The sequence below is a fragment of the Ursus arctos genome, unplaced genomic scaffold (genome assembly GCF_023065955.2).
Source record: "Ursus arctos isolate Adak ecotype North America unplaced genomic scaffold, UrsArc2.0 scaffold_18, whole genome shotgun sequence".
NCBI classification, from domain to species: domain Eukaryota; kingdom Metazoa; phylum Chordata; class Mammalia; order Carnivora; family Ursidae; genus Ursus; species Ursus arctos.
Window position 1 is genome coordinate 30,788,893 of NW_026622852.1, and position 14,200 is coordinate 30,803,092.

General features: G+C 38.5%; 1 protein-coding gene across 2 annotated transcripts in view; it reads right to left on the reverse strand.

Moving 5' to 3' along the window:
- TEX10 (testis expressed 10) overlaps positions 1-13,999 on the reverse strand; it is a 57,963-nt gene extending 43,964 nt beyond the window's left edge. Inside the window, exons 1-5 of one of the 2 annotated variants that reach the window (XM_026506134.4) lie at positions 13,801-13,999; positions 10,065-10,253; positions 7,229-7,941; positions 6,592-6,835; positions 1,532-1,644 (exon numbers count right to left, since the gene is read on the reverse strand). In XM_026506134.4, coding sequence (XP_026361919.2) covers positions 1,532-1,644; positions 6,592-6,835; positions 7,229-7,941; positions 10,065-10,244 — 1,250 coding nt within the window. In that variant the 5' untranslated portion in view covers positions 10,245-10,253; positions 13,801-13,999. The remainder of the gene's footprint in view (positions 1-1,531; positions 1,645-6,591; positions 6,836-7,228; positions 7,942-10,064; positions 10,254-13,800) is intronic. The other variant, XM_057313624.1, reaches the window with a different exon arrangement.
- Between the last annotated feature and the right edge of the window lie 201 nt (positions 14,000-14,200).

Genomic DNA, 14,200 nt, shown 5'->3' on the forward strand with positions numbered 1-14,200 from the left:
CAATGAAGAGAACAGAAAAACCAGAAATAAACCAACAATTATATGATCAATTAATCCTCGACAAAGGAGGAATGAATATACAATGGGAAAAAGATAGTCTCTTCAACAAATAGTGTTGGGAAAACTGAACAGCTACATGCAAAAGAATGAAACTGGACCACTTTCTCACACCATACACAAAAATAAAATTCAAAATGGATTGAAGACCTAAATGTGAGATCTGAAACCATAAAAATCCTTGAAGAGAGCACAGGCAGTAATATGACATTGGCTGTAACAACATTTTTCTAGATATGCTTCCTGAGGCAAGGGAAATAAAAGCAGAAGTAAACTACTGGGACTACATCAAAATAAAGCTTCTGCACAGAAAAGGCAACAACCAACAAAACTAAAAAGCAACCTACAGAATGGTAGAAGGTATTTGCAAATGACATATCCAATAAAGGGTTGGTATCCAAAATGTATAAAGAACTGATACAATCAATACCTAAAAAACAAATAATCCATAATCCAATTAAAAATGAACAGAAAACATGAACAGAATTTCTCCAAAGACATTCAGATGGCCAACAGGCACATGAAAAGATGCTCAACATCATTCATCATCAGGGAAATGCAAACCAAAACTACAATGAGATATCATCTCACACCTGTCAGAATGGCTAAAATCAAAAACACAAGAAACTAGTGTGGTGAGGATGCAGAGATGCACTGTTGGTGGGAATGCAAGCTGGTGCAGCCACTGTGGAAAACAGTATGGAGGTTCCTGAAAAAATTAAAACTAGAACTACCCTATGATCCAGGAATCACACTATTGGGTATTTACACCAAAAATACAAAAACACTAATTCAAAGGGATACACACACCCCATCTTTACTGTAGCATTATTTACAATAGCCAAACTATGGAGGCCGTGCATTTATAAATGAATGAAGTGGTTTTAAGGCGGCAGTTTACAGAAACACAGGCCACCTCAAGAAGCAAAAAAATCTTATTCGATAACTCATTTTACATTTATTTGCTCTCACTTGAGGTAAACATTTTAAACAGCTTCCAGGCTTACAATTTTAAACTCCATCTTCTAATCCATAAGCCTTTCTGTTTTAGAAAACGATTTTTCTCCAATTATCCCTCTTCCTGATACTGGTATTAGTTTCACTACCAGTTTTCTCATATATAAATGATACAACTAGATGACCTTTAAGATACTCTCAGAGATTACATAGTACCTCTCCCAAATAAACTACCTATGTCAACAAATTTTATTAAATTTATTTACATAATTTGATACCCGATATTCACTTTGCATAAAATATTCACTAGACATTTTTTAAAATTAAAACAGAATTTTAAGACTTAAAGTGACTTGTTCAACGTCAGCCATACTACTACTTCTTTTTAGTTTTATTTCACAAAATTTAGATATGAACCCCCCACAGTGTAGAAAGTTCCAGTTTAAGGCTAATTATTTCTTGGTAATTTCAGGTTAAAAAATTTTGCAAGTCCATAGAGTGGAAGAAATCACAATACCTTTTATTTGTCTCTTTCCTTTTGTGCTTGGTTATTTCTTTTAAGGCATATGGAAAATGACTCATAAAATGATGCTTGAAATCAACAAGATAATTCTTTCGAAGCCACGACTCCTATTAAAATAAGCGAATATTAGAAAATCTACAAGAAACAATTATGTAAAAATAACCAAATTTAAGCAGAAATTTGACTACTTGTTAATATTCAACTATAAATTTACCATTATAATATACCTTTTGCTCATGATAGAAGATGTAAATAAATTTTAAAATCAGAATAAAATATTAGGGCATCCAATTCTCACCCATAGGTCTTTTTGGTGCTTAGTAATTATCTTTACTTGCATTTTATCTACTACTTAAGAGAAGAAAAAGGGAGAAAGTAAGATGTAAGAAAATTCTTAATTTGAACCACGAGTGCAATATTTGTAAAATATATCAGAAAGTCTTCTACGTAGTGTTCTATTTATACAATAATTCTATTTCCCAGCAATTCTATTATTTCTGATTAAAGGTATTTAACATTGTCACAAAGCAATGCACTTCTCTAAAATTCTTGCAGTATTCATAAATCTGTCTCTCTCTCCTACTTAAACACTAATTCCAGATTACAACACTCTTATTTCCTCCTATCCAGAGAACCAACCATTTCATTTTGCCAGGGATTAAAGGGTTTCTTGGGATGTGGGACTTGAGGTGTTTAAAATAGCTGGTCTCCCAACGGCGCCTTAGTATCCTTTACTGGATTCTTCTTTTTGTGCTAATATATAATTGTATACTCAACATGTCCTTTTGGACTTCTAACAAGCACCTTAAACTACATATGAATAGGGGTGCCTGGGTTGTACAGTCGGTTAAGCGCCCAACTCTTGGTTTTGGCTCAGTCATGACCTCATTGGTCATGGGACTGAGCCCCGCACTGGGGGGAGGGGGGTCCGCACTCAGTGGGGGGGTCTACTTGGGTTTCTCTTTCCTTCTCACCCCCACCCCCCACACACTCTAAAATAAATAAATCTCAAAAAATTTAACACAAATAAACTGAACTCTCCCCACCAGCAGTCACACTGTCATTTGGACCATAACAAAGACATTATCCTTGCTTCTCTTTCCTTTGCTATGCACATCAGCAGTCCCACTGGCTTTATCAGAATCCAGCTGCTTCTCATAGCTTCGGTCACTAGTTACCATTCTACTCCAATCAACCCCTCTTACCTAGATTACTGCAATAGCCTCCCAACTGTCTCCCTACTTTTCCTCTTGCCCTCCTCAAAAGTCAATTCTCCACATAGCAGCCATGGTGATCTTTTAAAATATAAATCATGTTTCAAAATAATACAGGAAGGGAGAAAGGGAATAGTGTACATGTAGGGCAGGACTGGTCATCCTCAGGATGGATGGTATGAGGTTGGGCTCCACAGTTCTGCTAGAGCTGGATGCTGACCACAGGGAAGTTCACTAGTGTTCTATTTGCACATTCAACATATTAAAGTTAAATAAACATAATTCAAATCACCCCACTTCCCTGCTGCAAACCCTCCACTGTCTTTTCATCACACTCAGGTTAAAATCCAAACTTGTTACCATGGACCATAGGGTCCCACATGATCTGGCCACTGTCACTTTTTCTCACTCATCTTCTACCATTCTCCTAGCACCTCACTTGTACAGGCTTTCCTGTCATTCCTCAAATATGACAAATCTGTTCTCACTTCAGGGGCTTTACACTTGCTGTTTCCTATGCTTGGAAGGTTCTTCCCACAGGTCTTCACAAGACTTACTCCTTTAACTTCATTCAATGCCATTCGAAAGTCATGAAACTATTTCTTGACCACCTATTTAAAATAGCTCCCCCTCATTCTGTTCCAGCACTTATTCTCTCTTTACCCTGCTTTACATTCACCTTTCCTCTTAGCACTGACATTATGTATTTGTTTACATCCATCAACCCCTCAGAAGGTAAGAACTGTGAGGCAACCCTGCAATGATGAAATTGTTCTTCATCTGTGTTGTCTAATACAGCAGCCATTAGCCACGTGTACCTACTGAACACTTAAAATGTGGCTAGTATGACTGAGGAACAGAATTTTAATTAACTTAAATAGCCACATTTATAGATGCTCAACAAATCCTTGATGCATGCTTGCATCTGACCATTCTTCACAAATTCTAATCTTCATGGGGAAAAGACATCAGCAATGAGATACATAAACTAAAAGTAGCATTAAAATATAAAGCTAAGACACAACACAATTTCTATAGTATTATAATACTGACCCTGAGACTATTAATACAAGACCCCAAAATCCAAAGTAAATTAAAAAGCTAATGTTAAATTGTATTTCATTTTTAAAACTAGCTATACATTAAGGATACACACAGTATATCAGAAATAAGCAACCTCAGTAAGGACGAGTGCTCAACCACTGCAAATAAGATTTAATGTACCTTGAGATTTCTTTTTAAAGCAAAGATCAGAGATTTCAGATTTCTAAAAAGGTTTTTTAAAAAAAAACACTACTTAGGTGAAAACAAAGTTTCTCAACTGTGCAGCAAATATATAAATTTAGCGAAACCTAAGAGCAAACAGTTATCCTAAGACTGCGCCTAATCTAGATGCCAATTTAATATCAACAGGAGACCCACACATTTTCTGAGAGAAGAGCTACAATCCAGCTTGTGGGACACAATTTGCATTTAGGGCCAAGGAATGTCATTTCATCCCTCCTTTTAAGTTTGAGCTGTTACAGGTCACACACTATTTTAACTACTAAGCTATAACTGAAAGTCAGTGAGAAAGGGGAACAGTGAGAATGGTAACAAAAAATAAATTATTGCATTTTAATGTTACCTTGTACAACTCACATACATATTTATACTTTGCCTCTAAAATAATGGATCTTACCTTATCCAGTTATTAGAGTTCAACATAACCCATTTGCCAAGGTAAATTAGAGAATTCTACCAGTGTATGCTTTTAAATACTATTTCAGTTTAATTAAACTTCCTTCAGTTCATTTGAATTTTAAACAGTAGCCCAATTTAGTATTCTACATTGCCTTCAACGGTCTATGCAAAACAGTCTTCTGAACTTAGTGTCCTGCATTAATGGACTGCTAATAAATATAGTCGTATTAGAAGAGCACAGAGTAGTTCCAAAGCATACAACTTTAAATATCCATAAAATTAAGGCAGTAGTTAGGTCCCTTGACAATGTTATATGAATGATAGTGGATGATCTAAAACTAGCATAATTAATGAATTTGCATTTGGTTCTACCATTCTATCTAGTTACAAATACTAATAAATGAATAACAATAATTACTCAGTGTTCACATGTCACCAAACACCAAAATGCTTGGTATCTTTATTTCTTAGCCTTCTAAAAATTAAGGAAAGACTAGTACTTAAGATTTATGTTGATATTAGTTTTACTTTCTATCCCAGGTTCAGATAAATCCATTCAACACTGCAAATAACACATACTTTTCTAAAAAGCTGTATGCATTACTACTGTCATACATCACACATTGCCATAAAAGACCGTAAGCTTTGCTTTCATAAAATCATACATCCTACCCCAACCCCGATCAATTTCTTGCCAATGTATGCAATGAATCATGAGACAGGCTCAAAATCGTAGTCAATAAAACGCCATGCTATTTGAAAAAGCAATTCATATAACAACCCTACAGATGATGGGTAATGGGTTAACAGTACTAGAGCAAGCTCTTAAAATACATACTTCAGTAAGATTCCATAATGCTTTTCAAAGTTATCAAGTACTACTTTTAATTTAACCCCGTCTTATTTTATGTGGCCTATTAACTCATTCTAAACTTTAGCTTGAAATAAAAAGAATTAAACAAAACCAAAAAAACTGCAGTCAGTTTTGTACATACGTAGAAAACTTCAAAGATTCACACCTGCCTAGTCAAAAGTCCTTCCTTGCAGGAATTCTAAAACCCAGATGCTTCAAGCTTTATTGTTCCTGCAGCTGCCCTTTTTAAGTGCACTATCATATTAATTTAACAGCAATTAATCTCAGAGCTTGTTCCTCCTTACTTGCACCACAGACTATATAGTATATTCTCTATACTACAATACTTTAAAAATCTGCCACCATTCAATTCTCCCCCCAAACGGTAGATACAGTTAATCATCACGAAACACATCTTTACTATCAGCTTTTCTAGTAAAAAACTGCTATACGCTTAGAATCTTAGGTTAATTTCACTAACACCATACCTATGACTACAGCTTACCTACATGTTGTAAAGGTAAGTTTTACAAATGTTTTCTGATCTTATATCCCTTACCAAGAGAAAACAAAAGAGCACACACTAATCAAGTCTGTATGTAGCTTCTTCTCTAAATCATAGTATGGTTATGAGATCTTCACTGTGGTCCATTTCTGCTAAAATTGGCAGTGTGGCACACGCTGGAAGAAAGTACTTAATAAGCAACATTTTTTATCCCATAAAAGGCCTCCAGAAAGTAAAATGTTCCTACATAATCAATCTGCCATAAATACACTGTAACACTACTGTGAATTGTATCTAATAAAAGAAAATGGAATCAAGCTCACAAAAAAAAAAGAAAAAAAAAAGGGAAAGGAAAAGGAAAAAGAAAAATCAAGTTCATTAAGTTATGCATTACACAGGGCACCTGGGTGGCTAAGTCGGTTTAGCACCCAACCCTGATTTCAGCTCAGGTCACGAATTCAGGGTTGTGGGATTGAGTCCTGCACCAGGCTCCACGCTCAGCACTGAATCTGCTTGAGATTCCCTCTCTTTCGCTCCTCCCCCCACTCAGGTGCAAAAAATAAATAAACAAAATCTTCAGAAAAAAGTTATGCATTTCACTTAAAGAAATTAAAAATATTCAGAGACTCTCACATTTTTAATTTGCATTTTAGGGCAAAAGCAAGAAACAAGTTCATAGTTACACCATGGGAATTTTTAGAAAATGCATAACCAATAAGTAGTAATATACTGATTTCTAATCCACCCATTTATGATAAAAGACATTATGATAAAAGACAATAGCCCATTAAGTTCTCACCAATTTATGAGTTTCATCATGTTGTTTAGAGAGTTTCCACAGAAGGGAAATAATATTAAGAACTTGCTGCATAACCTGCAGAGGTTCTCGTTCTATACCATTTCCAACAGAAGCAGCTAGTTGGGGAGGCACAGCTTCAATCCAGCATTCAATTAGCAATGGAATTATTATCTCAATAAATCCTTTCAAGTTTTCAGTAGATGAGAGGCCTTCATCCACACTGCCCAGTCCTCCAACCAGGTACCTAATAAGGAAGGGTAAGAACGAAAAAAAAAAAATTAATGATTAAAAAATATTATTCCTTGTTTAATTTAAATATTAAGTGTAAAGTACCAGTAAAAATGAAGTTCCCTGAATTGATAATTACACTGATCAAGACTAGTAAGAAAATAAAATTCTACAATGACAAAGCCAAGAAAAACTATCAAGTTTTACTTCTCATTAGGCTTTGCTAGAAATGAATAAATTAATTACTTTCAAATGACTCCTCCCATCAGTAAATAAAATCAAATCATGAGTAACTACATGAAAACTATAAAAGACAACTGCATATCTTCCCACCATTAGCCATCAATGGTCAGCAGTTAAAATTCAATACAGGAAAACTGAGTGTGGACATAACTGAAATCCTTCTTACCGTAGCCTGAACTGTGAACTGACATTTGGCTGTGAACCCCCATTTTCATAAACCTGGATGTGCTGCTGGTCGTTGGCATGTTCCTTCCAGTTGATAAAAATGGAGTTGCTAGTGGCATGGGGATTTTCTTTTTGTTCCTGAAGTCCTTCACTTTCTCTCAACCTACTGGATCCATCTGCCAAGGCCTGAAGGAATTTACTGAGTCTCACTAAGACTTTCAGCCTCCACTGCTGAGAAGTGAGTCTCCGATTAGGATTTACAGAAAGTATCCAGGACTGGGATCTGTCTCTATTTATCAGTCCTTTAGACGGCTGCTGATGAGAAATAAGTTCTACAAAATTCTTAAGCAATATACTGCTACGGCCAGTAATTAAGGCTGGGTATTGTTCCAGCAGAATGTCCAAAACTTTTAAAGAGTCCTCCTGAATTCCTTCAGTAATGTGAGTCATGGCACTAGAGAGATGGGCACTTACCAAAGGAAAAAATGGAGAAATTTGTTCAGCTCGTATTTTGGGGGCCAGGAATTGAAGAAGTTGAACTGCTGCTAATCGTACATTAGCATCTTTATCTGTAAACACAGCAGTCACTTCACTTAATATGTTTGAAAGGTGTGCATCAATTATAAATGGGTACTGAGACAAAAGGTCTTTAAGTCCAAGAAGAGCACTTTGTTTAACCCCAGCATTGTAGTGATGCATCTGTGACAGCAAATCCTAAAAATAAAAATACAGGATTTAGGTACATATGCATTTATAACATTTTCAAATAAACATGCTAACTAAAGCTATAAACTATAAACTGACACTCCTTGGGGAAACTGCTTCAGTAAGTATTATTCTAAATGTTACCAGCTTCTACTAAGAAGAGAAACATTGTTTTATCTTTAAAATAGGGGCACCTACGTGGCTCAGGTCATGATCTCAGGCTCCTGGCATGGAGCCTCGCATGGCATTGGGCTCCCTGCTCAGTGGGAAGCCTGATTCTCCCTCTCTCTCTGCTGCTCCTCCTGCTTGTGCACTCTCTCTAATAAATAAAATCTTTAAAAATAAAATAGATTTAGCTTAATAAAAAATTACACACTTTTTGGTTAGAATTTTCTCTTTTTGAAATTGACCTGTATGAAGGCTTAGGCATGCTATCATTTAAAGTGACAGCAATCACCACCACTATTTAAAGACCTACTATATATCAAACACACGGTAGGTGCATTTATATACTCCTAATTTCACAGGACTGTTCTGCCTATTTTATTTTTTTTTTTTTTAAGGTTTTATTTATTTATTCATTCGACAGAGATAGAGACAGCCAGCGAGAGAGGGAACACAAGCAGGGGGAGTGGGAGAAGAAGAAGCAGGCTCATAGCAGAGGAGCCTGATGTGGGGCTCGATCCCACAACGCCGGGATCACGCCCTGAGCCGAAGGCAGAAGCTTAACCGCTGTGCCACCCAGGCGCCCCTGTTCTGCCTATTTTAAATGGTCTTTCAGGGTGTGTGTGCATATCCTGAATATAGCATTTGACAAATTTATTTGTGGAATAATTTATATAATTTGTGAAAAAAACAACTTCAAATACCATTTCAATATTATTTAAACTTCAGAGCTTAAAAGCAAAACTAGAAAATGTTTATCCTCACAAAGACTTGTTCAAAAATTTTCATAACAGCATTACACATAAGAGTCAAAAAATGGCAACAAACTGTGTGGGGAATGGGCTAGGTGGGTGATGGGTATTAAAGACGGCACTTGTGATGAGCACTGGGTGTTGTATGTAAGTGATAAATCACTGAATTCTACTCCAGAAACCAATATTGCACTACATGTTAACTAACAAAATTTAAATTAAAAAAAAAAGTGGAAACAGCCAAATGACCATCAACTGGTATCTGATAAAATGTGACATAACCATGCACTGGAATACTATTCAACAATACAAAGGAATGAAGTACTGTCCTTACAGATATGCTATAACATGGATGCACCTCTAAAACATGCTCAGTAAAAGACTAATAACAAAAGAGCACATATCATATTGTTCCATTTATATTAAGTGACCAGAATAAGCAAATCTATACAGACAGAAGGTAGATTAGTGGCTGCCTAGAGCAAGCAGAAAAGAATGGGGAGTGACTTCTAATAAGTATAGGTTTCTTTATGGCATGATTAATATGTTCTAAAATTAGATTGTGGTGATAGTAGCATAACTCCATAAATATATTAAAAACTACAAAATGGTACATTTTAAGTAGGCTCCACGCTGGGCATGGAGCCCAATGCAGGGCCTGAACTCACAACCCTGAGACCAAGACCTGAGCTGAGATCAAGAGTCAGACTTAACCAACTGAGCCACCCAGGCACCCCTAGAATGGCACACTCTAACTGGGTGAATTTTATTATGCATGAGTTACATTTCAATAAAGCTGTCAAAATTTTAAGCAAAACTATTGCTCAAACCTTAATTAACTTCACACATTTACAACGAACCTAAGTCATGTGTTATGTATGGGTTCAAAAATGAGTAAGACAAGATCTTCATGAACTATAAAAACAGCTAGAAAACTGTCACATCAAAAACTTGATACATCAAAAAGTTACACAAGAATTATTTCCAGATCATATATTAAATCATCAAATAGGTATACAATGAAGAAATCACTGTGGGTTTAGTTGAGCAAGTCTTTCTAGAGGTGGGAAAGCTACAGTGGCAACTCAGATTTGGTTAACAAATTCCAATCATCAGCCACCCATAAATCCTGAGAATTAAAACAAATTTCACAAAAATTATTCTAGATGATTTCAAAGAAAATGTTATTTTATCAAAACAGTATTTAAGGTTTACCTTAATGTTAAGTTTTCTATTGTTTGTTGGAAGAGTTCCATCTTCTTTGAGTTGCTCAGGCAGATGTATAGTCTTGGTTTTAAAGTTTGTAACAGTAGCATTTTCTAACTTGGGTTTCTTTTTACCAACTTTTAGTTTTACTTTTTGAAAATCATCTTGGCGTTTTCTTTTTTTGGTCATTCTTGAGTGCTTTAGTGAAAAGAATTTTAAAACAATGGGTAAAAAAAGATAAATTCAAAAAAATAAAGTGTTTTCCAACATTTACATTACTCTAAAATATATTTCAAAGATAACGAAGAATCAGGACCAACAAGAACCATGCCAAAGGATCAAAGCATTAAATGGAAAATACCTTTACCAAGAGGTATACCTCAGTCAAAAGCTATTGTAAAGAGAGTCATCAACAATAAGGCAACAGTCCTGCCACAGGTTTGTCAAGAGTTTTTAGCCAAGGAACCTTTGTCAAACAATTGTGTTAAATGGAAACTTTTTGAAATAACGTCCCACCCAGGGTTTGGGGGGAATGGGGGGGGGGGTGCAGCACATAGATTGCTAGCGATACACCCTGTATCTGCTCCTGGTCCCTGAAAGTCCCTGAGGAACCTCTACAAACAAAGTTTTTTAATGCAGCCTGTAACAGAAAGTTTCATGAACCTAAGCTGACCCTTGAAAAAAGTGTAAGATTCAGAGATATGCAGCAAGGAGAGTTAATGAGCACTTCAAGAGTAAGGAAAACAGGGTTTAGATCAGGACTAGAGAATAAGCCTAGTATAGGCAAAAATGAGATAGCAGCATTTTGAACACCAGGATAGGTTCAGATTAGATATAAACAGAAAACAGTATCCAAAAGCAGGAAAAAAAAAAAAAAAAAGCAGTATAAAAGGAAATACAGCCTAACAGAGGGGTAAGGAACAAAGACCAGCTAGGCCACTGTTGTAATAAATAACATGAGCATGAACATGTCATCTTGTACTTCCCCCTCTACACCACATTCTTTCAATTTACATCCAACTCTTCCCACTTACACACAAAATCTTTGATCTTTGCCTCCTACCCATTCCAAGGCCATTTCTTAAATCCTTAAGACTTCTACCCTAGACTGCTTATTAGTTTCCCCCATCAATATGCTTGCCTTGTTTCTAGTGCCTACTCCAGGCCCATTTGCTGGAGTCACAAGAGAGCTCTTCCTCAACACGTATCTGACCAAAGCTCAGAAGTTTTCAGCTGTTCCTTTACTCCCTTAGAGTAAAAACTCCATAGCTTGACATATCACATCCTTCCTAACTTCCTCTCCAGCTTTACCTTCCCACAAGCTAACATCTACCTAAAAAATAGCCTCCTATACCTGGAACCAGTTCAACTCTTGAAACCTTTTCCAACACGCTGCAAAATAATGAATTCTGCTTGCCACTGTACACACACTGCAATAGGTAAATACCTCTGAAATAAATAAACTACTTCTGGTCTATCATAATTATCCTATGCCCACATACTTTTTTTTTTTAAGTCACAATACTATAAAGCAGAGTCTAAAAAACTTGAGTAAAATGAAGGTTTACATTTATTGTGAAATAAAATAGCTTGTGCAAGACCAAGCAGCTCAAGTTCCAGGAATCCAGAAGCCAATCGCCTTAACATTTATCCAAATTCACATGATTTCAAGGTTTTAAGACATTAGCCCCTTGAGCTAAGTAGGATTTGGCTACGTAGGTTAAGAGCAGATTCTAGAGCCAGACTGATTCAGTTCTTATCCAGACTGCCACTTTCTAGCTGTAGTTAAAACTGTGCCTCAGTTTTTATCCACAAAATAGGGATAATAATACTGACATCATATAGTTATTACGAGCTAAGATTAATGCGGAGCAAATGAGTTCCTGTTTGTAAAACACTGGGAACTTCACCTGGGACTGTCAAATATGTATAAGCACAAACATGTATATTTTCTTAAAGTCTCAGGACCAGCACACATCAAGCACAGTACCAAATGCCTTATGTACATCAGCATTCAATTTTCACAAAACCATGTGAGGAAGGTGGTACTAAACCCATTTTAAAGATGAAACTCAGAAAGATTTGTCAGACCTGTATTAGGGAGCTGAAAAGGGACTTAAGAGCTCTGCAAAACCAGCTTTATGTTATACGACTGGATTTAAGGTGAGGATTGCAAACCTGAGTGGCAAGATGGTTTCTTATCTCACTTATACCAATTCCAAGTTTTCATCCCACCCACACCTCTAGTTACTGTAGTTTTTTTAAAAAAATGGGCAAGCAAAACTTAAAAAGAATACTCACATGGCCTCTTTCAATAAAAAAAATTTTCATTAATTAAACAAGCACGCTTTGTGAGCTTTCCCTACATTTTTATTACTAGCTAGTACCAGAGATGAAAATGGTACAAGACAAAAACCAAATGAATTAACCCCAACTCACCAATCCTCTATGCTACCTTTAGCCACTAACTACCTGACCCGTGTCCAACATACAGCCTGTCAAGTTTATGTCATATTATCCATCACTCTGTATTAGCCACACTAATTTCCCCATTAGGAAAACTAAGAGGTCTGATCGCCATTCCTTAACTTTTAAAGCTGGTATTATTATTTTAGGGTACACAGAAAACATTTTTATACTAGGAACTCTTAAAGTTCTATTACCAATTTGTTATTTTCACTTTAAAATAAAAGATTTTCAGGGGCACCGGGCTGGCTCACCCAGCTGCAACTCTGGATCTCAGGGTCATGAATCTAAGCCCCACGTTGGATGTGGAGAGGACTTAAAAATAAAGTCTTTTAAAATAACTAAAATAAAAAGAAATAAAATACAGATTTTCATAGCACAGCAAATCAAATAGTTTGACTAAGCCACTTTAACAGTAGCCGGTTTTGAACAGAAGGTACAAACTCCAGCCTCAGGGGCTGAACTTTCAGATCACTGGACCTCCTATATGGATGAGCCCCTAAAGTTTTAAAACTGAATTTCATATATTCCAACTGCAAGTCTCCTAACTGCAACACAAGGGAGAAGCTAGTGTCAGAATTTCGACCGAATCAAATTCCAGCTAGTTTGTCTACCACTCCATTACCCTAATTTCCAACTTCTTTAAAAAAAATTAATAATGCATACAGCAGTTTTCCTTTGATAATCTCCTCGCCAACCCCTTACTCTCACGAGTTCCTCCCAACTCTACAGAGGGGACCAATCAGAGAAACAAGACTTCTAAGAAAGTAAATGCCCCAGAGGGGCGAAACAGAGAACCGACGATGCCGCTCTGCTCCGTACAGCCCGCTTAACCCCCCACACCTGGACGGCGACAGGGCCGAATAGGAGACGCCCGCTCATCCCCACCGCCCGTCTTGATCCAGCATCCCACAAGTGAAGGGTCCGTAAACGGTAAGAACTATCGTTCCTTCTACTCCTGCGGACGGTGGTCAGGACCACAGTCGGAGAAGCGGGGCCCAAATCAAGGCACACCGGCCTAAAAGTCTCTCGGACGCTAAACCGCGCGAACCAGCCCAGTCACTTGAGGCGCTTCAAACGCCCGCGGGGCGCCCCGCCCCCGCACTGCCCCACTCCGCACTAAGGCCCCGCTTCGCAGCGGAGCCCCGGGACGGCCTCCGGCGCGGGCAGACCGGCCACAGCCGGCCCGGCCCGCCTGGGCCGCGGACCGGGGGGCGAGGGCCCCGCGCGCCGTCCCGCGCCCCGGGAGGGCCCGGCCCGACGGGCGGCGGCCGCTCACCTGAGGGCCCGGTCGGGACCGGGGCGCGGAGGCAGAGAAAAAGAGCGTTCGAGCAGAAGCCCACGGGGCGACGGCGTGCGCCACCGGCCTCAGCCTCTCGCTCCCGGAGCGTGTTTTCAAATCCCCTCGTCCTCACGCGGCCGCGTCTCCTTCCGCCGCCCGGAAACCAGGGCCCCTCCCCCGCCGCGCCGCGCTCACGTGACCGCGGCCCGCAGCCGCGCGCAGCCGGGGAGGCGGGAGTGGGAGAGGTAGGCCCCGCCCCCAGGAGGAGGGGGCCCGCCGGAAGCCCCCCGCGCTCCGGGAAGCCGAGGGGGGAGAGCGCAGGATCAGAGGACAAAGCTTAGTCCTAAGTCCGGCCCCGAACTTCCTGGGCGTGCTTGGGGGGGGGGGTGTCGTCCTG